At 46.6% G+C, this 25,908-nt stretch overlaps 1 protein-coding gene across 7 annotated transcripts in view; it reads left to right on the top strand.

Annotated features, from left to right (window-relative positions):
- ARHGEF9 (Cdc42 guanine nucleotide exchange factor 9) overlaps positions 1-25,908 on the top strand; it is a 185,398-nt gene that overhangs the window by 12,585 nt on the left and 146,905 nt on the right. For all 7 annotated transcript variants that reach the window (XM_067005070.1, XM_067005075.1, XM_067005074.1 and 4 more), the window contains exons 2-4: positions 4,612-7,099; positions 15,635-15,773; positions 18,288-18,409. In XM_067005070.1, coding sequence (XP_066861171.1) covers positions 4,679-7,099; positions 15,635-15,773; positions 18,288-18,409 — 2,682 coding nt within the window. In that variant the 5' untranslated portion in view covers positions 4,612-4,678. The remainder of the gene's footprint in view (positions 1-4,611; positions 7,100-15,634; positions 15,774-18,287; positions 18,410-25,908) is intronic.

Below are 25,908 nucleotides of genomic sequence, written 5' to 3'. Positions count from 1 at the left end.
GTTTTTTCTAGCTAGGGGACAGCTTTACAGCACTGAACAGTGAAACCAAAACCAAACACCCCCCCCCCCCCTTCTGCTAGTTGACAAATAACTGTTATGATCTGAAGTGGTGTTGGCATTTACTAAGGACGAGCACGTAAGAAGATTGCCTGAGAAAATCGTTGGTTCCTGCGTGAAGCCTTGTGACAGCCCCGACTGCCCGGGCCCAATTCAGAGTCCTGTAAATCCCTGAAAAGTGTCAGCTTCGCTGGGCACGTGGTGTTCTTTCTGCTCTTGTATTCCTCTGCTAAATTACACTTAAATGGAAGAAAATTGCTGTTACTCCCACCTGTATCATGCAAGAAAAGCCCTTGTTGCCAAGGAAATGTTATGCGGTCAGGAATGAGACACAAAGCACCGAGTTCTTTCTTAGAGATTTGGATAATGCCAAAAAAGAATAAAATCCAAAGAATTTGGAAGGGTGTCATGGCTCAGATGTTAGAGTAACACACCTGGTACCATTTGCACGGGATTTTATGCAAATCTAATGCATCTGTCAGCCTCAGTTACCTGGAGAAGGAAGGTGAGGTTGGGAATGAAGGTGTGGATTTGTGGTGAGAAGAACAACAGGGCCTGGTGCACAGGGCTGGGTTTTTGAAAAACCCGTAACTCCTGTAGGCTGGAGCAGTTCTCGGTGTCTGGTTGATTGCTGTGGGTTTTGAAACCATTCTCGTAGCCAGAGGAGAAGCTGTTTGTTTCGCAGTCCACACGTGTCAGCCACAACCACCCAGCCGTGCCACCCTCTTGGCTCGAGGTAATTCAGGGGGTGGCATAAGGTAGTGGCATCACCTCGCGGTGTCTGTGGCTAAGGCCTCACGTGCAGAGAGCTGCAGCTTAGCTTCTAGGCAGCAGCTTGCTATACAGCCTGACATCTGCCCCTGCACCTGCAGAAAAGTCAAAAAGGTCAGGGGGATGACTAACCGTTTCGGTTTTCCAGCTAACATGCACCCTCAAAACTATGTCCAAAATGCTGTCTTCAAAACCTCCTTTTCCTGTGTCCCAGAAAGATGTGTAAGAGTTAATCGGGTACTTTTGCATCCATTCTCCATACTCGGATTTTATTTGTCATTAAGGGCCGTAATGCTGCCAAACCTGTGTGCTTTTTCAAAAAAAAAAAAAAAACACACAGCTATTTTTAATTTTAAAGTCACCCTTGTGCCCTGCCTTTCTAGGTTTCGTTGCTTCTCTAGGGAGGGGCCACACAGAGTCTGTCTCCTGTTAATGCCTCTCATGTGGGAAGTGGCCTCTCTCTCCTCTTTGCTAGCATCCCTCCAAAGACTTCGTAGAGAAGTCTGTTTCTTTTGAATCTTCTCCCCTTGTGCAAGATCCACCCAGCCAAAACCAGTAAAGTATAAAACGGGAAAGAGGAAAAATAGGGACCTTTTGTCATTTTGGGCTTTTGCTGCCATATATGTTTGGCCGCACAACTTGAAACTCCTCAAACCTGGAGTTTCTGGCTGAGATACTGTTTTATTTCAGCACTGCGCAAGTCTGGGTACCAGGTGATTTCCCACAAAGCCGGCACTTTCCAAGCCACACTTAATACAACCTCTTATCACAACATTTACGTGTTAGTACAATCCTCTAATTTCCAATTGGTTACATAGTTAGCATACGGCTGACGTGACAAAATCATTCTGTGCATCCTCAGAGGGGAAGGGTCTCTTGTTGGGCCAGGGTTCCTCAGACTAGGGGTGTGATTTTTAGTATTGTAATGAGGATAGTTCATGGATAGTTCATATTGTAACTATCTTGTTGTTTTCCAGCCAATTGTTTCCAACAGGTTGAATAGTAACAAACTCAAAAGCAAGTGTGTTGGATTTCCTCCTTACAAAATGGTCTTCTTGATTAAGTAGTTTCTTAGTTATTTATCCTTTAGGTATCTTTAAGACCTGGGTCATCTTTGCCCTTTCCTTGAAATACCTATTGTACATCTTTTCTCATGAAACAAAGTTAATGAAACAAAATTAACTAGTTACTGGCATCATAATTACCCCCTTTGAGACTTACGTAATTTAGATTAGATTAGTCTCACCTATCCATCAGCCTGGTGCAGCACCTACCCACAGGTGCATTGTATTAGTATGTACATACAAACAAAGAATGTTACTACCCTTATTGTTAGGACTAAAATTTTCTTCATCCATAATTTCAGATCTAGAAACCAAGAAGACAACCACTGCAAGAGTTCAGAAAACCCATTAGGGAAGCTATCAGTTCCAAATGGGTGTTCTGGCTTCAGACCACTTCTTATTTTCCTTCACCCCCTGGCTTCCTGACTACACTCAACCAACAAAATGCTTTAATGCATTTAATGCTTTTAACCCCCTCGTTTTCTAACTTAAAGAAACTTACACCTTTACACAGAAAATCTCTCTCTATATATATAAAACGCAGATCACAATAATAGAAATATACTTCAATTCATACAATCTCAGACTATACATTTGTAGTCCATTAACTGTTGGTTTTCAATTTCAAAGGCTGTTATTCCAGTTTTGCACAGCTTTGGAGGAGCAGCTTTCACATGGCTGTAACAAATCCACAAGTCAATCCCTCTAAGCTGCACAGCAATATTTGCCCTTAACAGCACTAGGTATGGTCCTTTCCGCTTCTCAGTTAGGGGTCTTCCCTCCAGGCTCAGGTAAAGTTAATCTCCAGGAGAAGAGAAGTGAACCGGTGCAGCTCATGGAATCAGTGCCGTTACTAGGATGTATCTGTGGATAAGACTCAAAGTTTTTGCTAAGAAGAAAAGAAAATCTGTAAGTGCTTGATTCACAGTTACATGCATCTGATCAGGTTTCCCAGTCAAATTTACAGCATAAGGCTTCCCGTACAGTGTTTCAAATGGGCTTGCTTTTTCTTGTGCCCTGCGAGTTATGCAAAGTCTGAGTAACACTATTGGTAAAACCTGCGTCCAGTGTAACTGTGTCTCCTGGCACAATTTCCTTATTTGTCCTTTCAATGTTTGATTCATTCCTTCTACCTTGCCACTAGACTGTGGCCTCCACGGGGTATGTAACCCGGGGATTACTTCTTCCAGTAGAACCTTACTGCTTCAGTGTCTCAGTTGTCCATTGTCCATGAGCAGTTACCCACCATCCAATTGAATCTTTAACACAGTTTAATAATTCAGCCAGTTTAATTTCCTTGTTGTATTTTCTGAGGTACTTATCGATACCTTCCTGGTAGGTAATAGGTCTATAGTTCCACCTACAGCTGCTTGTATGGCTGCCTCATCTGCTTTTCCATTTCCTCCTGCAGTGCCTGAATTGCCACTCTGATGCGCTTTATAATGTATCACTGCTACTTCCTTGGGCTTCTGGACCCCTTCAAGTAGTTTCAGAATCTCATTCCCAGTTTTAATTGGGGTGCCTTGTGAGACAACAGTCCCTCCCCTCTCTTCCAAGGCTCTTGTGAAAGCTACTAATTCAGCATTCTGTGCAGAGGTATTAGATGTCACTTAGTTAAAATAACTAGAGGTAGGAACGTTAGCTGATGCCAGTAACTAGCTAATTTTAATGGCGTCAGTAACTAGTTAAAATTAACTAATTCACTAATTAAAACTGGAGGAAAATGCAGAGTTTTTGTGTTGTCAAGTCTGTGTCTCTGGGGCTGTACCCTTTCTTGTCTCTACTTTCACTTCCCTTTGTTGTCCTGAGAGTGGGACCGGGAGCTGGGGGAGTTTAACCCTGATCGGTACCTGGCGCGCAGGTCTGTGTGCTGCACAGGTAGACAGCAAACCCAGGGCCACATCATGAAGCTGTAGCAGTGAGACACGGCAGGTGTATACCACTGGAAAGGAAGGCTTATTATCTGCATGCGTAGGAGTCCAAATTCCCTCAGAGAGTTTGGAATGGTTACCATTGCTGTTGTATATGGGGTACAGGTTTTAGTCCTGTTCACTTAGGCTGAAACTCACTTGATGGAAACGTGTTTTTGTGTAGCATTGAGTGGTGGCCAAGCAGATTTCATTTAGCAGTCCAGTTCCATTGAGGGATTCCCGTGCTGGTGCCATAGCTGTAGTAGGAAAACCTGGCTTGAATATTCCATGAGTTTTTTTGGTTTTGAATTTATTTCAGAATTACATGATTTCCAGGAAGAGGCTCATCCTGGCTTTTCTTTGAATGTGCCTGCCTTAAGAGAGTGAACTCAGTGGGAGAGCATTGTCGGTTCCTGGCAGATGGGGCGGCGGGACATGACAGTGACATGCACAGGGACACTTTACTGTAATTTCCTCTTTCTCTCTCTGTCATGTACTCCGATGTGTTAAGAGTAGTGGCAATTTGCAAGACCAACATGTGCTTTATGGTGTTCTGCGTATACTTTGTGGTAACTTTATTAATGCAGGAAGTTTATTGTGATCACTAAATCTTCAGTCATTTAAATCAGATTTGAGTTGCTCTATACTTTATACTGTTTGGGAGCAAAATTCAGTCTCATTGAAATCAGTGGCAAAGCTACCACTGTGGCTGGGATAAGATTTGACTTGTGTTGCATTAACAAGTATGTCTTCTGAAAAAAACACCTTTCTGATCCTAATTCTATTCCTTTGTTCTTTTTTTCCTTAAGTCTTGTGAAGAAAACAGTCTAAAGACAATTCATGTGTGACCCTGACAGCAGCGTATGAGCCAGAGCAATGGAATATATAGACAGCTACCTGGATACTGCTCCAGCTTCAAGTAGATATGCAAACAGGATTTCCAAAGCTGATGTGGGCGGAGAGAGTATCAAAATAGTGAAACACGGTCGTAATGAGCACCGCATCTATGGTTACGAAGTCCCCAATGAACAGGAAGAAGAACCCATGGATGAGAAGACCAAAGTCAAGAAGATCTGGAATTCTGTTAGACAAAAGAAAGGACCCTCTATTAATAAAACAAGACCCCAGTCCATGATCATACTAGAGGATACATGTAAGGCCCCAAAAGAAGAAAACCCACCCTTCGGGGATGGGGTGAGAAAGCCAGCAACCTCCAGGATGCCTAATAAAGTAGATTTGAGAGGATTCGGAGAAAAGGCTGCTTGTGTCACCAAGAAGCAGGACAATTCAGCCAACTTGCAAAGAACATTCATCAAGGGGGTTAAGAAAATGGGTAAAAATCAGAGGCTCTCTCGCTACTCAGGTTCAACAGCCATTGAGTTGAAAGACATTGATGCCAATGAAACTAAATGTCTCAGGGATATTATCGTCCCCAGTGAAGATGATTATACAAACTACCATAAAATACGAGCTAGAAAGAGCAAGTCTTTGAATTTTGAAAACTTTATTAAGAGTCATTCAGATACAGAAGGGGAAAATGAAGAGAGGTGTACTGTGCTCCCACAGAGCAGCAGAAGAAGAAGCTTTCAACTCTTCAGATATACGAAAGAAAGTTCATTAACTGGCAAAGGTGATTTAAAGCTTCCAGATGAAAGAGTTGAAACCAATTTCCAGAACCTAGGAAATACAACTGATCGTTCCACTTCTTTGTACTTTGATATGAAATATGGAGAGAATTTTAGCCAGCAGAAGAGATCAATCAGTGTATCCAAAGTCGCTTGCTTTCTGGGAGTTAAGAGGTTATTCACCAGTGTGGCCAAGGCAACTCGGAAGCTGCGAGGCTCCTCAAAATTGTTTTCACCTGATGAAGAAAGGTCTTGGAGGAGTTTCCAAAGCAGGAGGCAGGATGCCACCTCCCAGAGAGAGGACTTGGATATGGAGAATGAGAGTGCAAGAGCTTCCACCATGGTGGAAGCACATCTGCAGTTCCCAGATTTAGGCACGTTCAATAATCTGGGCTGTGAGAGCTCAGCATGTAAGGAGTTCGTGCAGCATTGCAAAGCCGCAGAAATGTTGCAAGACTTTGGCTCCTCTGTCCTAGACAGCGAGCATGATTGCTTTAACAAAACACTGGTTTCTTCCTTTGGGCCAGAACCACCTGTCTCCCAGCTGCCAGAGCTCTCAGGTGACTCTGTCACTGTGCTAAATGCTAAAGAAACATCTAAGGATGTAATTGAAACTCCACAGGCAGATTTGATGAAAGAACCTGAGGACTTTCTCAGTGCTGTGGAGCACGAACTCTTGGAGAGGCACTCTAAATTACACATGGATGATAATCCACGTTCTGAAGATCTTGCTGTGAAAAATCTGGATAGTGAGGAGCTGGGCCTTTCTCCAGCTGTTAGTGGTGACTTTTCTGTAGTGAACACTAAGGCTCTGATCCACCTGCCACAGGTGACTCTGCCTGAACTTGAAGCTGACGATGTGTCTTGTGCTTCGGTAGTTTCTGAAGAGGTGGCTTCATCTGCAGCCTCAGCAGAGGAGCTTTTGAAGACAGAAGTGGATATGCAGTACCCAAAAAATTCTGATTTGCCTTTGCAGGACATGTCTAGAGATGACGTGAAGATTCAGGATGTGGTCAGTACGCTGGAGAAGGCACAGGATGTGGGCATGGACGGGCCACGTTCTGAAGATTTTCCTGTGAATAATCTGGATACTGAGGAGCTGGGCCTTTCTCCAGCTGTTAGTGGTGACTTTTCTGTAGTGAATACTACAGCTCTGATCCACCTGCCACAGGTGACTTTACCTGAACTTGAAGCTGATGATGTGTCTTGTGCTTCGGTAGTTTCTGAAGAGGTGGCTTCATCTGCAGCTGCAGCAGAGGAGCTTTTGAAGACAGAAGTGGATATGCAGGACCTGAGAAATCCTGACTTGCCTTTGCAGGACATGTCTAGAGATGACGTGAAGATTCAAGACTTGGTCAGTACTCCGGAGAAGACGCAGGATGTGGGCATGGACGGGCCACGTTCTGAAGATCTGCCTGTGAATAATCTGGATACTGAGGAGCTGGGCCTTTCTCCAGTTGTTAATGGTGATTTTTCTGTAGAGGCTTGTTCAAAATATTCTACAGGTGAACAAGCGGTTGTCAGGCCTACTGATCACAGCGTGAAAAAGCACAGAGGAAGTTCAGCTGTAGAACAAAACGCCGTAATGCTTCATGACAAAGGAGGATACTTTCACTGCAGTGACTACTGCCCTTCATTGTATATGACCTCCGGACTGTGCAAGGAAGGAGAGGTATTAGTAAACTTTTAATAACGTTTTCCATAAGACCATATCGTTACTGTACTACTTACGAAGATGGTTTGCACCTGAAACCGGTTTTATATCTTGGAATTTTCAGTTAATTAGACCATCATACGAATGATGACAGTACATACAGCATTTATATCAGACTTAAAGGAGGCATCTGCCTGGTATTTGCCTGGGCTGTTAGTGTTAATGCCAGAGCTGCTCCACTTAGGACTCTTTGGCCATTTCATATCAGTGCCTTTAGAAGCAGGCTGTAACAGATGTTTATACATTTCTAGGCACTAACTTTAGATTTTCTTTCTCTCTGCATTTCGTTCATTTGAAGTAGAAACCTGCAACAAGAGTGCTTGCTTTTGGCAAATTTAGAACTTTTAAGTCTGGAGTGAACAAATGGCATTCCTCAATTGCACTATGGTCCTTGTGTTTTCTTACCTAAAAAAGTAGTATTGGTGGTGACAGTTGATTTTTATTAGGTGGTGCTTGTTACACTGCCACATCTAGAATACCACACAAAGTGCTGGCATGCAGTGTAAGAACAGAAAAGAAATTTGGACCATATCTTGTAGAGCTCATCGTTTCCCTGGAAGATCTAAATGAGCTCTCCCTTTTCCAAGCCTGTCAGAAGCTATATGGCCTCAATAAATTGGTGCTGAGCCTGTGGCAGAAAGGCTTGCTTAGGAGCTGGGTGTATAATTTGAGTAAAATGCTTTCCTAACGTGACTACATGCTGACTTAGGGTCTGGTCAGAGCTGCCTTTCATCTGCTTCTACACAGAATGACAGCAGTGTTAAATACCTAGCCCAAAGTGAAAGGTCGGTAATGGTGGTTGCTCTAATTATGGCAGTGTATTCCCATTTGTTAAAAACGAGTCTTTTAAAGCCAAATTGTTGTATCGTTGAAGTGGACATCACATCTTGGACTAGGTTCTGGGTATTACAAATCTTTATTGTCCAGCTTGGCGATGCTAGGAAGCCTCTTAAGTCCCACGGATAGGGGAGTCACGCATGAAAAGGCCTCCTGAAGTCAGCAGACACCCCCATTAACTCTCATCCCCCTTCTGTAGCATCTGCACACATACCTCTTTGTATGGAGCAGAAATCTGTTGGTGGTGGCAGTCATGGCAGCTGTGCCAGCTCACTTGCCAGCATGGCGCAGCCTTGTTTGTCGGGGGTGAGGCAGTTTTATGCCCTGCTCTGCTGCTGGAGGCTCTGCTGAGGCTCACATCAGTCTGTGCTGGTTGTAGGAATGGTATGTGGTTGTGGACAAATGGTAGGATTGAGCATGAAGCCCAGTCGTTTTCTTTGGGGTCCCTGCTGTCTGATGCTGAAATGATGACTTTTTTTTAAAGTGCCAGGTAGGGAAATCAGGGCAACTCATGAAGAACTTATAGAATCATAGACTCATAGAATATCCCGAGTTGGAAGGGACCTGTAAGGATCATCGAATCCAACTCCTGGCACCACACAGGTCTACACAAAAATTCAGACCATGTGGCTAAGTGCACAGTTCAAACGCTTCTTAAACTCTGACAGGCTCGGAGCAGTGACTGCTTTCCTGGGGAGCCTGTTCCAGTGTGCGACAACCCTCTTCCTGATATCCAGCCTAAACCTCCCCTGCCACAGCTTGACACCATTCCCTCGGGTCCTATCACTCGTCACTAAAGAGAATAGATCGGCGCCTGCACCTCCTCTGCCCCTCGTGAGGAAGCTGTAGTCCGCGATGAGGTCCCCCCTCAGCCTCCTCTTCTCCAGGCTGAACAGGCCCAGTGACCTCAGCCGCTCCTCATACGTCTTCCCCTCTAGGCCCTTCACCATCTTCGTCGCCCTCCTCTGGACACTCTCCAGCAGTTTAATGTCCTTCTTGTACTGTGGTGCCCAGAACTGCACACAGTACTCGAGGTGAGGCCGCACCAGCGCAGAGCAGAGCGGGACAATCACCTCCCTCGACCGACTAGCGATGCCGTGCTCGATGCACCCCAGGGTACGGTTGTCCCTCCTGGCTGCCAGGGCACACTGCTGGCTCATGTTCAGCTTGCTGTCAACCACAACCCCCAGATCCCTCTCTGCGGGGCTGCTCCCCAGCGCCTCATCACCCAGTCTGTACGTATAGCCAGGGCTGCCCCGTCCCAGGTGCAGGACCCGGCACTTGCTCTTGTTAAACTTCATGTGGCTGGTGATCGCCCAGCTCTCCGGTCTGTCCAGATCTCTCTGCAAGGCGTTTCCACCCTCAACAGAGTCAACAACTCCTCCAAGTTTAGTGTCATCAGCAAATTTGCTCAAAACACTTTCTAGTCCTACATCCAAATCATTTATAAAAACATTGAAGTGAACTGGCCCTAAAATGGAGCCTTGGGGGACCCCACTAGTGACTGTCCGCCAGCCAGATGTGGCCCCATTTACCACAACCCTTTGAGCCCTGCCCGTCAGCCAATTGCTCACCCATCGTATGATGTTTTCGTTTAATTGTATGCTGGACATTTTGTCCAGTAGGATCCTATGGGAAACCGTGTCAAAAGCTTTACTGAAATCCAAAAAGATCACATCAGCTGGTTTCCCTTGGTTGACTAGATGGGTGATCTTATTATAAAAGAAAATCAAGTTAGTCAAACAGGACCTACCCCTCGTGAACCCATGTTGGCTGGGACCAATGACTGCATTGTCCCCCAGGTGCACTTCCATAACTTCAAGGATAATCTTCTCCATAATTTTACCAGACACTGACGTGAGACTGACAAGCCTGTAATTGCCAGGGTCTTCTTTCTTACCCGTCTTGAAAATTGGTACAACATTTGCCAGCTTCCAGTCTACTGGGACCTTCCAGATCCCAAGACCGCTGAAAAATAATTGAGAGAGGTCCTGCGATGACGTGAGCCAGCTCTCTGAGCACCCTGGGATGAATCCCATCCAGACCCATGGACTTGTATGGATCCAGGTGGAGCAGCAAATCCTACACACGTTCAGGATTGGTTGGGAGTTTATCATTCCCACTGTCACGGTCCTACAGCTCAGGGCACCTGGGGTCCCGAAGCCCATCATCAGCGTTGAAGACAGAGGCAAAGAAGGCATTAAATGTCTCTGCTTTGCCTATGTCCTTGTCAGTGAGGTGACCTTCCCCATCAAGTAGCAGACCTTTGTTTTCTTTGGTCCTCCTTTTTCTGTTCACATATTTTAAAAAAAACTTTTTATTGTGTCCCACAGACCTGGCCAGTTTCAACTCTAATTGGGCATTGGCCGCACGAATTTTCTCCCTACAAACACGAACAGCGTCCCTGTATTCCTTCCATGTTGCCTGACCCTGCTTCCAGCAGCCGTACACTTTCTTCTTCTGCCTAAGCTCCAGCACACATTTTGAAGATCCCTGGTCAGCCAGGCTGGCCTTCTGCCCCGCCTGCTTGACTTCCAAAATTTTGGAATTGCCTGATCCTGTGCTTTTAGGAGGCAGTGACCTCCCTGTGGGTTGGGTCTGGACGGCATATCGGGCCCTCTGTCCCTTTCAGAAGGGAGTCCCCCATGACCATAACCCTTCTTTCTTTCTTGACAGAAGATGTAGTGATGCGGGGGGTAGATTGCCTTTCCTTAGGCACCCCTTCCAACTGGGATGGGCTTTCGTCTACATCATTGTTTTGACTGTCATGTTCTAGAGCCTCATACCTGTTGTATAAGGGTAGATGGGAAGGTAAGGTGGGCAGGGAGAGGGCTCGCCTACCACCCCTAGCAGAAACCTGCTTCCATTCCCCCCCTTGGCCTAGGTCCCCTCCTGTTGCCTGGTGGGATGGGAGAACTTTTGTCTTCTGTGTAGCAGGAGACACTTGTGTTGTGGCAGGCTCGTGAGTCTGTCTCAGGGAGGGCAGAGTGTGCTTCCACCAGTCAGTTTCTCTCTCTGACTCCCTGATGCTCCTCAGTCTACTCACCTCCTCCTGAAGCTCCACCACCAGGCTGAGCAAGTCTTCAACCAGGGCACACCTCCCACAGGCACAGCCACCGCTGCTGCCGTCGGACACCGGCAGAAGACTCGGGCACACCCTGCAGCCCAAGACCTGGACAGCCGCGTGTTTCCCCGAGACCTCCAGCTGGGTAGCCACATCGGTGACTGTGGCTGGAGAGGCTGCAAGAGTACGCGGAGGCCATGTTTTTCTGCCTGGTGGATACCGTGGCCGGGCTCTTCATGAGCAGGTTACAACCACCATTGGGGAAGACCGTTGGAAAAGCGTGGTGAGGGAGCCCTCCCTGCTCACCCTGACATGCCACATCCTGGTCACCGTGCTCCCTAGGGGCTGCCTTTGTACAGCCGGGCCCTGGCGGCTCCCTCAGCTGCCTTGAGTGGCCTTGATGCCAGAAAAAAAGCCCTGCCCGCCTCGATCCCCTGCTCAGCTGCAGAACGCGTCTGCCCCGGAGCTGATTGCCTCAGCGAGAGGCTGTGAATCCCCTCAAGAACCCTGTCCTTGGACAGGGTTTGTGGGGGATTTGATACCTGCTTTGTGAATGGCACGAGGAACAGTTGCAAAATATGCACCTGACTTTTTCGTAAGACATCAATTTAGGATTTGTAGGAACTCAGGTTTCTCTGAAACATGGTTTTGGTTTATTGCCATTAGAGAGGTTGCCCTTGGCCACCTCGGGGGCGTGCACAGGCACTGAGCACTGCAGAGCAGCTCCCTTGCATTTTCTCTCTTGCAGTGAAGGTGCAGGAAGCTTTTCACTGCAGTCTTACTCTGCCCTCTGCTGTCTATTTGTGAAATACGGGTTTATTTTTTAAGGAAGAAAACGCCTTAGTTTTATCCCTAGGATTTTGATTTTTATCCACAGGAGGTTTACAGTCTGCATCTTACTGCTGGCTGTTGTGTCCCCGTGTAGAAATGTCCCTGTTTGGTTCTGAGATGCCATTTTCTGGGGGAATTATGGTTGCTGGAAGAGTGCAAATGAGCTAACCCATCGGGATGCCGCGAAGGTGCTCCCCGCTGTGGAGCGTGCTGATGCCAAGCAGCCCATACTGGTGGCCTGTGAGCAGGGCTTTTAGGGGGTTTTGTGATTTCTGTGCAAGAAGCAGCTGCACATTGCATTGCCATACGTGGGGAAATATGAAACTGGACCTGTGTGGTGGGTCTGACAGGAGGCAGAGGGTTACTGGTTTACCTGCGTGTGCACACGCTAGAAGATGCGTTGGCAGTTTTGCCTTACTGATAGCTGAGGCACTGGGGGCAGATCCGGAGGTCTCGGATCCTCCCACAGCTTTGGAGGTTTGCTTTAGAGCAGCTGCCACAAATGTCTTTTTGCAAGAGGAAGATGGAGCAACTTTCTTTTTCTGTGTTTGATGGGAAACTGCAAACTCTGTGCAGCAAGTTCCCGTCGTGACCTTTATCTGGAGATCATGTGTCTCTCTGCCACAGAACATTTTGGGAGCTGCTGCAGAAGTGTGCCTGATGAGGTGACTCGTCTTTTCCCTCCCTGCTCTGTTGAGTGACACTAACCGGGAAAATGTGTATTTCTGAGTGGTATCTTCAGAGCTCTCCTTGTCTCCTGGTTATCGCCAGTAAGCTGCGTTGGCTCAGCCTACTGCTGCTAGCTGTGCTTATGAAAGAAGCACAAATTAAGAAAGAGTGCTTTACTTTCTAAATCCTCCTGCTGCCAAAGGAGCACTATACTCAAGTCTGTAGCAAGGCATGATTTAGTTGCAGAATGAAGATTCTGTGTATTTATGGCCTTTAATATGGTTGTGTCTGACAGTCATCTTATTTTTAGAAGAGACAAAAGCTCTAAGCTGTTCAGATTTTCGTATTTGTAATAGCCACGAGGTGCTAGCAAAATCTTGAATTACAGCCTGTATTTAGTGCTCTCTATAATGGGGTAGGGTGTTGTGGTGTTTTATTTTTTATTTTTGGAAACATTTTTAGCATTGTCAGGGAAAGGCAGGTCGAGTCTGCAAAGCCGATGGGTTTCACATGTATATAAAACCAGACGCTGAACACATGGATAACTGAGATTTCCACGTTTTCTTAAAATACTTGTTGGGTCTTACCTTCCTCTAGCTCCCAGCCTTGCAGGCTATCTCCTGCCACCCTTGGTACCAACACAGTGGTGATATGAACAGGGACTCATGGGCATTGCTGGCCTCTGTGCTAAAGGGACTGGGTCCAGAACTTCCCTGGGTGGGAAGTTTGCTTTGGCTTTCTCCCCTCCCACCTGTTACCCAGTCAAGAGAAGCGTACTGGAGCACTGGACATGGTGCAGAGAATGGGAAGTCAGGCCTTAATTCAGCCACAGACTCCCAGCTGCACCTTTGGGGGAATTCTAGCCTGTCTGCTTTGTTCTTCACCTGCAAATAAAGACAATAGCACCTCAGTGAAAGGTGGGGCTGCTGGAGTGCTGAGGACAGAAACAGGAAACCGCAGGGCACCCACTTGTTAGCAGGCCATGGAAGTTTGACAGATCTCTCTCAAATTGAGGCTAAAAGCCCCCTAGTGAGAAGCCCTCCCGTTTTCTTCTCCTTACCTTTCTAAACTGATTTTTCTGCTGATGTCTTCACTCTAAGATTATACCCAAGACTGGAAAAGTTCCTAAGAGGAACACAAAGGACCGGCTTCCTTGGTGTGGCTGATGCGCGGCCCAAAGCTGATGGTGCTTGGTGGATTTGGCAGGGAGCAAGGCCAGGCCAGCTTCAGGCTGTCAGTTACATCTCCACAACCACGAGGGAAGCCACCACGAGAAGATGTAGGGTGGGTAGGAAGTATCTGAAAATTGGCTGTGCTTGTAAGGAGGCTCGATTTTACAGATACCGGGTTGCACGAAGGTCAGTGTGTTTGTATTCGACCTTTGTTAGCAGCTGAGCGATGCCAGGCTCAGCTTTTGAAGGAGGACAGCCTGCAAGTCTGAGCTGCTCTTTCGCAGTTACGTATTCCACCAAAGTAATTAAAATCCACGTATATGAAGAGTCCTTTCTCCCTGCAGAAGGCTCCCTCTGCCCTCCCGATGACTCCAACCGCACAGCGATAACAGCAGCGCTGTTCTGTTTATTCACCTCCTGTCCTCTTCGTAGGCCATCTGTAGGCTTCTGCTTATGGAGCTGGGAGAAGACCTTAGACGACCTTTGGCAATGCCTGGGAGGGAGAGTTTTGTTAAGATTTGGGGGAATTAAGAAAGTGACATCCTGTTACTAACTTAATTCGCTCTTACAGATGTAATTCACAATAGATCTTATTGCCAGCAGGACTCCTGAGGTTTGCAGGAATTGTTCTTGGTGGGTATCCCAGCTTTATTCGAAAAACTTGTAACTTTTATTTCTGTAGTAGGACAGGCCGATCCCTCTATTGTTCTGCTGGACAGGCACGCAGATGAGCAGATTGCTCTCCTAAAGCTCACCATTGCAAATTCATTGCTCTAGTCATATGTGCTTTAAGTGCTGGAGGTGTTTCTGGAAAGCTCTCTCTCTTGTCCCATTTTCCACTTCTTATTGCTGAGCATGGCCATACGTGGAGGTCAGTGGTAGGTGATGGGGCACAGTTAGCTGTCATCTGGCAAAAAATCCAGATGGGAAGTCTCTTTTGCTTGCTCTAGGCCACCAAAGGGTGTCTCTCCTAGTTCAGTTCAGGAGTGCCAATTGAAGCAGATCTCCAGCTGCCGAGTCCCCACCCTCCTATGGATGCACTAATGGGCCTGAATGGCCCTGAGCAGCCTCACCTGGGGCCTCCACCCCGCACCCCCATGGGCTCAGGAGCCCATTTAAGTCCAGCCCTGAGTGCTTAGTCTTTCACTGAGCCCTGTAGCACATATGCTGGTCTCTAGCTCAGCCACAGTTGTGTCCTAGGCATCCACAGGCTGTGCTGGGCTCGATGCCCACCTGGGGCCTGACTTCCTAGCTCAACCTTGGAGCTGTCTCACTGGGTCTGATCTGAAAGCTGCCTACCTGCTTTGACACCACAAATGCACCTGATGATCTGGAGGCTGTCTGGCCCTGGCTGCCCTCTCCAGACCTGTCCTGGTCCCTTGCTTGGGCACCAAGGGATGGGGCTTGGCTGGCGAGGCCCCATCCTGGCAGCCAGCTTCCCTGCTCCTGACTTGCCATCCCTTAGGAAGCTGCCAGCCCTCGCTGCGTGCTGTAAAGCCAACCCAAAATGCTTATGTGGATGTCGGGTCCTCAGCACCAGCTAATTTGCTCCCTGTGTGGGCTCCTGCTGGGACTCGGTGATGTGAGTGTAGACAAAAAGCTGTGCGGAATGCAGATGTCTTCATCATGCGTTACTCGCAGAAGTGCCTTGGGGACTCAGTGCCACTGGAAATTGTTGGGACTTGAGCACCATGAGCTGTGTTCAAGGTAGGGAGCCCCATGCAGGGAGAATTAGGGCAGCCCAGCACCGCAGCCAGCAGAACTTAATCTTTCAGTAAAAAAACATGACAAGGGTACAGACTGCAGTGAGGAAAGTCTAAGGTGTGTTGCACTGTCTTGAAAAAAAAATATTATTAAATGTGTGCTTAATTCTGAGTTTAACACATTGGTAAAATTCTTCTCTGACCCTTTTCTTGCCAGATGGTGTCTTCTACTTCTCAACTGTCCATGCAAATGCCTTCCAACAACATCACTATGGAGAGATCGTCCTCCAGTTCCCTGATCCTGAACATCATCAGGGAGATGGAGGAGGCGGAGAGGCTATTTGACAAACCACGCTGTGAGTAGCTTTGCAGTATTTTTCCTCCTGACTTTATCTGTTTATCCCGTGCATCCTGCAGAGTCAGCCAAGGCTACAGTGGGTTGAAAAAACTCCCAAATGTGGCTTGTATCCACTCCTGTTACAACCCTAGAGCCTGGTGAGAAGGCTCTGATAGCCATGTGCTGTAGAGTTGTTTTTTTTTCTTGTATTTTTAATGTCTCTGAACACACTGCCTATAACGTGGTTATGAGAAGATGAACAGTTAGGTGCATAAAGTGTAAAAGCTGTTCAGCAACTTCTGTGCAAGTTTTAATTTGGTAGTTTCCTCTTAGCTTTCTGTCCTGTTACCAGGTTCTGTTGTGAGTGCTTGCCATTTGGAGGTGGCGAGTGGTGATGGGTACTGAGGTTGCAACTCAGGTCTGATGTTTGTTTGGAAACAGCAAGAAATGAGTTCTTTTTTTCCTTCTGGGTACTCTTCCCGATCAGGTAGAGAATCTCGTAAGCCAAAGACTGAGATGAGCTCTCCTCTGCAGCACTTGATTAATGTAATTATAATTTGTCTTGCTCAAAATGACACTACAGAAAGCATGACAAAAGTCATGAAAGTATTTTCTGGAAGGGTCTTGCGTTGGCAGGTAAATAGGCCGATAGGTGAATGGGTGACATGATTTTGTGAACCTCTAGTTAAAAAGACTGATAATTACAGTAAGAAAATTATTTCTTGAAGGGATACTGCTAACACTAAGAATCCTGTGCTTTAGCAATGGGCAAGTACGGGAGCGCTGCCAGACTGTGCAGGCATTGCTTGGGAGCACCCAGGGGATCCGAGCAGTTAATGGATGGTGGCAGCACGTCAGGGTGAAGGAGAACTGGAAGGGAAAAGGCAAAGCGGCGCCTCTTTAATTGATGGCTCTTCTGTAGGGGTGCACACATTTTCAGCGCGCAGGGAGCAGCACAAGCATCTCTCAAAACGTGATCATTACTGTGTTTGCACATTGCTCCCGAGTGCTACTACATCGGCGCGTTTCTTCTGGAGCCTGCCAGCAGCCTCTTGCTATAACCGGCACTTGCACTGCAGCTTGATTTCCTGCGAGTCTAAAAAGTGAAACGCATGTTGCTAAAAATAACAGCAGGGTGCCTACGTCAGCATTGCATTTAGGAAATAGGTCTCAGCGCGATCTCTCTCCCAGCAACGCTGGAAGAAAATCAGGATTGCTGCCCACCCAGCCGTGTCAGGGCTGAGGCAGGGTCCCAGCTCCGCTCTGCTCTGTGCTGCTGTCCTGGGCCGATCAGAGTCCCCACCTATGAGATTTGGGAGCAGGGAGCTTGCAATATGCATTCAGGGAGAGTATGCTTTGGCCATGTGAGGTAAAGGTGACCCAAATCGCAGGAGCAGAGGTCCTGGGCTGTGCATCACCACTTCCCCAAAGCCCAGGACCTTTTACCCTCTGCTGTCTGGTTTCAAAGCCCTCGGGACTGACACAGTCTGGAACTTGTGCTGAGGTGAGAGGTGCATCCAGGCGATGGGAACACCCGTGGAAGCACATATGCACATGCAGCACGTACATCTATCCCGTGCACTGCCCCGACCACGTGCGCCTGCTGGCAGGAGCTGGTGCTGGCAGCTGCCGTGGGGGCACGCGTGGTGCTCGGCTCCGGCTCCTTCCTCCCAGCGTCTGTCACTCCAGGTTTGGGGAAGGGTTTGAGGTCTAACCTTGCCAAATGTGGGAGGGAAAACCCAGTCTTGCACAGAATGACAGCTTTACCCCCAAAAAGAAAAGGATAGGATGGGGAACTGAAAATCTGGGATGATTAGAAAAGTAGAGCTGAGTTTTGAAAGGTGAATTGCCAGCCCTCCTCCGCCATTTGCCTCTTCTTTACAAGCTGTTTTGTGCTTGGGTATGTACCATCTGTAAGGCCAAGATGAGATTTGGTGTAAATAGTATAAATCGCTTAAGGCTAGATCAGGATTGCATCTGTGAAGGATTGGCCTGAAATGTTTAGGATGAGAAGCAGACATTGCTTTGAAAAACAGCTTTTATGGACTGTTCTATTGTTGTTTTCTGCATGAATTCGAGAAGCTGTATCTTTTTCAAGATATTGCATCATATGGACCACAACGGTTGTAAAGCTGGGGTTTCTGCAGAGGTACTGTTAGCAGTTATGACCCAAAGAACGATTTCATTTCTAATATCAGTGCATGAAGATGAGGCTCTTGTGCTGCCAGGAGAGCATTCTGGCTTCACACCCAGCCTGTCTGACCCCACCTGCTTATATCACCTCTTAATTTGGCTCTCGGCTCTTAGTTTGTGCCTGCATTTTTGTAGTATCCAAGCTGCACTATTTTTCTTGTATCCCAAGAGCACTGAATAAAGCACCTAAATATACTCTCTGCTCTCTTTTTCTAAAGAAGAGGTTGAATGAGTCTCTTGCAAACAATTTTGTTTCTTTCATTTAAAAGAACAGCCTCCGCCCCCAGCCTGAGCTAAAGCACACCATTTATCTTTTGTCATTTTTTTTTTTCCCCTGTAGATTTGAAACGGAGAATTGTTGAGAATGATCTGCCTTCAAAGACTGTGGAGGTGTACAAGAACAGTAACAGTAGACGTCGATGGACCTTATTCAGGCATGGAACTGTGAAGCTGCAATATTCGGTAAGGTGTTTGTTGAACTGTGCCTCTGCCTGCTTCAGGGATGTTATATACCTACTGCATGTTTAACCTTGGAAACTAACAATCTGGTTTACTTACAGCTTCCTGAATCTGTGGGTCCTTTAGCCACTGCTGAGCTTTTTTTTTTTTTTTTTTTTTTTTTGCTATTAGAGTTGTATTATAGCAATATTAATATTATATATATATAGTATTTATAGAATATTTATTATAGCAATAAAAGAATAAGTGCATTAACCTTTCCCACCAGACTAGCTTCCCTCCAATATATATCAGAGGCCTTATAGTCTAATGGAGGCACTGGGCCTCCCATTTCTTTGGCTGAGTGTTCCTGGCAGGTAGAGGGAACCGTGATGTTTCAAAACTGCTTACAGATTTGCTATATGGTCTTGATGATATATTTTACCCCATCCCTTTTTTGCCACATGTCCTTTGGATTTGTTACTGCTCCCAGCACCGTCTCTGTGACAGATTGACTTGACTGATTCTTTTCAAAGTGTTTTGCAAATATAGGCACAATCCAGTTTTTTTTTTTTTTTTTTTGTGAATGTTGCTGCTGGCTGAGGAAGTAAAAGCTGTTGTGGGCCTGGGGATGTCAATGTCTTTCTCTGGAAGTCAAAAAAAATCAGGAAAAAACGGCTAAAAGTTGTAACATTTGTTTGATGTGCTTCCTTGTTTCTGTGTGGGGGTGTTTTTTGCTGAATGTTTGAGGTCTGGGGGCCTTGGTTATTCCGTGGGAATTGGTATCGCTTGGTATCATTGGGATTGGTATCACTTGTGTCTGACTTCACTGGTTCCCAACATATAAAACTCTGGATAGTGCAAAACAACAGAATTGCTAGCTGGCATCTAGTGTGATGCACGGAAAGTTCTCCAGTGAATAGGGCAGAAGAGGTTTCGCCTTTGTTGTTCCTGTAGGCCAGACAAACAAAGGATGATCTGGGAGCCAAGAATGTCCCCACTGGAATCAAGAGCAGGAAACCAGCCTCCTGTGGTTGTGTCTCTGTGGCTCTTTTCCTCTCCTCTACCTGTCCCCCCTTGCCAGTCCTTTATTGTATATATTTTCCCTTTGTTATCTGATGAGCTGCCTTCACGAAATGTGATTTCCAAGCAGGACCTGGCCTCTGTGTATCTGTTTTTCCATTGTAGAAGCAGTAAGTTCGCAGTGAGACCGACTTCTCTGGCCTGCTTGTGTTGGGTGTTTCTTGGCTTCCAGGGGACACGTGCGGGGATTGACCTCTGGTATTTCAGTCCTCTGTGGCTTTCTGGAATGCCACCTTACATCACCTCCGTTTCCTCTCCTGATTTTAGTGGGCTGAGACACAAGATAGAGGGCAACAGACAAGGAGTTCATCCCTTCCTTTTCTCTCACTTCTGTTTGGGTCCTACCCTGTTTCTGAAACACAACTGCTTCTTTCAACTTGAAAATGTTATTCTGGTTATAGGGTTGTTGAGCATCTAAGCTCCTGGAAGATAAAATGATCCAAATCTAGTAGGGCTCTTTGTCCTCTGGGACAGAATAAAGAAAGGCAACAATAATATTCCCATGGAGTTGCTGTTACAGCAATAAATTGCCCTGCCAGCCCTATCTTGGAATATCATCAGGTGCGTTACAAACATTTCCGTGTTCAGGATCCAGTGCTAACTAGTGCATGGCTATGTTTGGTCTACCTTAAAAGACTCTAACACTTTCTTAATCTGTTAAGAGGAGCCGTATGGTTTGCAGCCTTTGTAGTCATTCTTCAGGACCTGCTCAGAAACCAGTGTGCTATTCTGTTTTGTCACAATATTGCTACCCAATGCATGAAAACCAAAATAGTCTGTGTCCTGAGTCATCTCAAAACCAGACGTGTTTCTGACAGAGAATAGAGCCTGACATTAGAGCATCCTTTCAAATGCAGCTGAGAATTAAAACTCCCAACACACCAAAAATACTGCTGAAGTTTGGGAAGGGGGGAAGGAGTAGCTATGAAACTTTACCTCTCTGGTGGTGATGCCTAGGGAGGATGTGGAGCTGGAAAGGGAAGGGAGCTTCTCATGAGCACACAGACCTGTGTGTGGTGTTCGGCTCAGACACAGGTGTGCTGAAGACCCATGCATCGCTGGGACAGAGAATTGGTTTTGGGTGCTGATTGAGATGAGTTCGGGGACTCCTTTGGTGTTGCCATTAGGCAGCTTGTTGCTCAGCCTGAATTACAGTGAACAGGCAGGTGTGCAACCTGTGCTGGGGCTTATGAATCAGAGGTACTGTGTTAAACGCTGCTAGAGTAGGATATATAAATGTGGTTACAATAGCAGTGCTGGAAAATTCATCCTTCACCTCTGCCCCACGTTGAGTGAAGATGCATGGGTCTGTAAATCAGCTCTTTGCCAGAAAGAAATTTCTTCTTTGCCAAGATTTATAAATTTGAGATAGATTTGTGAGCTTGGGTATCTCTTATTGGGTGCATTCATTGACAGCTGAAGACCAGACAGGTGGCAGAGCTAGTACAAAAAGATTTATACTTCCAAACCAGAGGCCAGGCTTCTGGAGAAACTGCTTGATTTCCATTTTGGATGGGAAAGCGTGAGGTGGAGACAGCAAGAGGGGACTGCCAAAGCATTAGGCTTGTCTTAGGGGCATCAGTGCCATCTTGGTCCTTGGAGAGATGTGGGTGGTTGTGCAAAAAGAGCACTGGTATCACTGCACGTCATGCAAAATGCAAAGTTGTTGTTGAGCAGCTGCCTTGTGAACCCCAGGAGGCTGCTTATTTCTTGCTCTGTGTAATGCCCAGGTTTTGGTTTAAAAAAATAAATACATGTATAAATATATTTTCATTTCTCTTCTAATTTCAAGCAGCAGGGAAAAAATTAAATGAGGTCAAACTGAGTCTTTTAAAAGCTTTCAGTATTTTTTAAGTACGCTTTTTCGCTTTATATGCAAAGCGTTTTGGGTTGGCACTCTGGTTGCTTGGAGCCTTTGCCTTGCTGGGAGCACTTTGACACAATCAAGACCGACTTGCATGGGACCTCGAGGTACCCAAGAAATCCGCAGGCTTTGCTACAGCAGGAAACTGAAATGCCAAAAAGTACTCCCCAAAGGCTCTCCTAGCTCTGACAGGGCCCTTGGCATCTATCATACCTCTGTGATTTACCCTCAGGTAGGTCCTGCCAGCTGGGACATGGCAGGACAATGGGCAAGGGGCGAAGCGAGTTACATTTTTCCAACCACAGAGTGATTCTGGGAGACATTTTATGGCTCTGGATGGCAGAAGCAGAGGATGACAGTCCCATCCTGGCCTGGCTTCGTTCTGACCCAAATCACTGGCTGTCGTTGTTGTTTAAGGAGGGACTTGTTGCTTCTAGTTAGCTGTCTAGTCTAAGTTGGTCATCTCAGCTCTTTCCGTAGTCCAGTGCTGGAGAAGTAAGTTCAACCTGTCCTAAAATCGGAACCATCCCCGTAATGACTGTAGGCATGGATGTGCTGGGTCTTGCAGCTTTAATTTGTAAGCTTTCACTTAGCAAAGCCGATGGCAAACATTCATGTTCTCTGCTGCTTTTCCCCTTTGTGTCTTGTGTGCTCTTGTACAAGGGACTGAAGCCCAAATTTATATGCTGGAGGAAGCCAGAGTGTGATTACTTCGAACGGAAACTTTGCATCAGAGCCAGCTTCTTCGACACCCCCTGTGCTAACGATCGGCTGTGCGGAGATGTTGAATAATTCCCCTTCTCTGCCTGTCCTTGGTGCCCTCCCCAGATCATCAGCTGTTTTTAGAGGCTGCCTTTGCAATGATGGTGGATGTGTGAGCCACATGCACCAGTCCTTAGCTGCCCAAAGCTAATTCCGCACGGGCACATTCGTAAGGAATGGGAAGTTCAAGCAATGTGCAGCCTGCAAGAGGACGGAGCAAAGGCAAAGTTGGTTTGGGTTCTCGTGCTCACCCTGTGCTGCAATGAGCAGGGAATGCTGCTTGGTATTCTGCACCAGCTCTTCTGCTTTCTATTTTTATCTCCTGGCATAATGCTGAGTGAGCAATTTGTTTAGTGGGGTTATTATTATTGTTTTTTTTTAATCTCTTTGAAATGTGTCCTGCACCATGTTTCTCTTGGCTTGCTACTTTGGGGAGGAAGGGGTTGTGGAAGGGATCACAGACTGCTGCATTCTGCTACGTGAGCTGTATGTAATCGTAGTCATTTTTTAGCCCTTCTGTCCACATGAATAGGCTGATGGAAAAGCATAGTCCCGTGGCTTTCCGGGTGCTAATTAGTTGAAATATCAGCGCGTTGATGATGAGAGGTTCATATGCACATAAGGAGGGCTGCCAGCAAAATGCATCCTCTTCTAATTTCCCTTCCTTCATTTTAAACATTCAGTACTTCTGCTGCCAGGGTGTGTCTGATCTGTATGTTTTCTGGGGTTGGTTTTATATCGTGATAAACCTATTGTACTGCTATACTTAACGGTGCTCTGAAATCTTTGTATTGGTTTTTACGTTACTTTTCTCCTTGAAGCCACTCTTAGGCATTTGTAAATGCTTTTACCAGTTCTGAAAATCTGTCCGTGCCTAATTGTTAAAGAAAAAAGAAAAAAAGAAAAAAGACTTGATCATTCAAGGTGGAAACAGCAGTTCGGACCAAGCTGGCAGGTCCTGATGCCCCTGTCTCGGAGCCTCGTGACTCGCTAATGCTGGCAAATGCTTCCCGTGTGTCTGCGTGAAGCGCGCCCAGCAAGGAGCTCTGAATTATGGGATTTGCAGCAGTGGGCAGCCTTTTAAGCATCTGAGGTCTGATGCATCTAATCCGATTTACTGTTTGAACTGCTCAGAGCACAGGGAGCATTGAAGGGATGTGTGTAGTCTCCGGTGAACTCTAGGTCATCCCTAAACCCATTTGCACCTACTTTGTGTGAATGGTCCGTGCTTTGGACTTGCTCCCTGGTGGCTGTGATGGAATATTAGTGCAAAACACACTTTAAAGTTCCTAATACCAGAAGTGAGCAGTTCTTATAAACTTACCACGCTCTGGTTATTTTGTCTTGCTTAGAAAAAACGTGTTTATTCAGTGCTGTGTTTCTGTGCAGAGCAGCGCTGGGGGAACACGAGCCTTGGTTCCTTCGGTGTTACACCAACAGCACCACAGCCCAGGTGTTTCTCCACCACACCTGGGGACAGACAGGGCTTGAGTGACAAATCCTTACAGGAAGGAGAAGCTTGAAAAGCAGAAACACTGAGCTTTGGTTTGTGGGATTCTGTTCTAGGTAGCACAAGAGAGAGACTTGAAGTTCCAGCCTTAGAAGAGGTTTCTCAGCTGTTCAGAGGTTACACGTAAGCCTATTAAGAAGAATCTCATCTTCCAGTTTGTGATAGTCTTTATAGTGCAATTGAACCTCGGGGAGTTTTCTGTGCCACTGCGGGTGGTAGGTGCTGCATCCTACATGGTATTAAATGGGTGTAGAACGGTGACTGTACGTAATCGCCTCTTCTATAGTTCAAATTAAGCTCTCTATCCTCATCTTAAATATCAGCCTGGAATTGATCCTTTTCTCTATTGCTTGGTAGTTCCACCTTGATTGCTCAGCTTCAACTCGTTACTCAGCTCTGTCACCGTGTTTCACTCTGGGATATGGTTTATACAAAAGAAGCTTTAATGTAAACTCAATTAGTGTTGCATTGCTAAAACCTTAATGACATTTCGCTTGGCAGCTCTGTGTGGTTTGCCCTTCCCCAGTGCGCTATGTTCTCAATAAAACAAAGTCCGTGGTAGGTGTAGCATGAAAAATCTCTGAGTAAATATTGGAACAAATGCTTCTGTAGTGCTTCCTAAGCTCTGGCTGCATTTGTGACTCAAGGCCACTGCAGTGTCACCAGTATGTAGCTGAAAAGGAGCTAAATTTGGGGGGGGAAGGCAAAAGCACAGTCATAGCTTCAGAGTCTCTTCTGTAGCTACTGAAATGTGATTCTGCAATGCATCATCACCCACGCAAAAGTGCTGCTGAAGCCCCTGGTCACTGGGTAGGGGAGTACATCCAGTAAAATGCTTCCATAAAAACGCAGACACAGTACACCTGAACACAGCCTTGTGGTGCTTTGACTGACACGTGAAAGTCGGGGGCTTTGTGAGGAAGGTGCAGTTGCTTTGGCTGGATTTTGCTCTGCATTTTTAAGTCACGAAGCCGAAGCAGGTTTTGGTAATGTGTTGCCGCCACCCAGTACCAGTGGTAGGAGTAAAAGGTCTAGTTCTGTCCCTGGCTTTGTCCGAGTGGTTTTTTACCTGAATTGAACCTGGGATGTTAACCCAGCTCAGAGTATTAAATTAACAGGATGAGAAGCTGCACAGGGAACTTGGATATTATAGCACTGAAATCACGTGGCTTGCAATGAGCTCCTCGATGAATCAGGGGAAACTTCACCTCTTAATGGACTGTACAGAATATAGAGACTAATTCCCCTAATAAATCTCTTTCAATTTCTAATATGTAGGGAAATATATTATCCTGTTGTCCAAAAATGTTGAGAGATCAGTCTTATCTGAACAAGAATAGACATTTCATGCTGGCTCCACCTGGTTTGATGGGGTCAGTGGTTGCACTCCTATGCAGCTGGAGAAAGGATGGAAGCGTAGCTGGTTGCACTGTGGCTGTTACCAGTATTGTGCACCTTGCCATCACAACACCACCAGGAATTGCTGCAAGTCAGAAAAGACCTGATATCCAGCACAGCTGGAGTGGGATGCCTGAGAAGCAGGTTGCTCCAGGAGAGATGAGTCAGTACGGACTGATTCCCCTTTCCTCTCCTTCTCACGCCAAAATTTACACATCTGAAAGCAGAAAAGCCTTCACCCCTGTTCTTTGTATGAGGGGAACTCCTCAGTTCTCGGTCTCTTGACATGCTTCCAAATTTTTGGCTGTCCTTTGGCACCTAAGTGGGCTGCAGTCAAGCAGTGGCCTCTACTGGTCCTAGAAAGAAGGGAAACAGCGAGAAAAAGGTAAATGAAAGCTTTTCCAGGACTTCGCTACAGCAGTGATGCACTCAGGTCTCTTGGCGATGCTGTCTGTGTTCTTGGAGTCACAGGGCAGTGCTGACAAGAAGCCGACTGGTGGGATTGCCTTTGTCTTGTTGGTGTTGGCTGCAGATGTGCAGACGCTTGGGCCACTGCTGGCTCGAGCAACTTCAGGAGGCTTCTGCTGCAGCAGGACAGACCTGGGCTCTGCACTGTGAGGCTTTCAGCTCCACAGCACCTCCATGAAATGGTTAAGAAGCTAATGCAGCCTTTTGCAAATGTGTAGGGTGTTTTTTGTCTCCATCAAGCCCGCTGAACAGTGTGCTGTCAGGTGTTTTCCCCGTAATTGCACCACGTGGTGCTTGCTGAGTGATTCCCCCGCAGAAATCCAACACAGCACAATTGGCCAGCCACCGCTGTGAGCGAGGCTCCCAGGACGCGGGGTTTCAGTGCAGGGTAAGAAGGACGCTCCCCGGCTCCTCCCGTCTCTGGCAGCTCGGTGATTT

This window comes from Anser cygnoides, chromosome 13 (genome assembly GCF_040182565.1).
Source record: "Anser cygnoides isolate HZ-2024a breed goose chromosome 13, Taihu_goose_T2T_genome, whole genome shotgun sequence".
Lineage (NCBI taxonomy): Eukaryota > Metazoa > Chordata > Aves > Anseriformes > Anatidae > Anser > Anser cygnoides.
The sequence above is the reverse complement of the archived record's forward strand: the minus strand, read 5'-3'. Positions and strand labels throughout refer to the sequence as shown.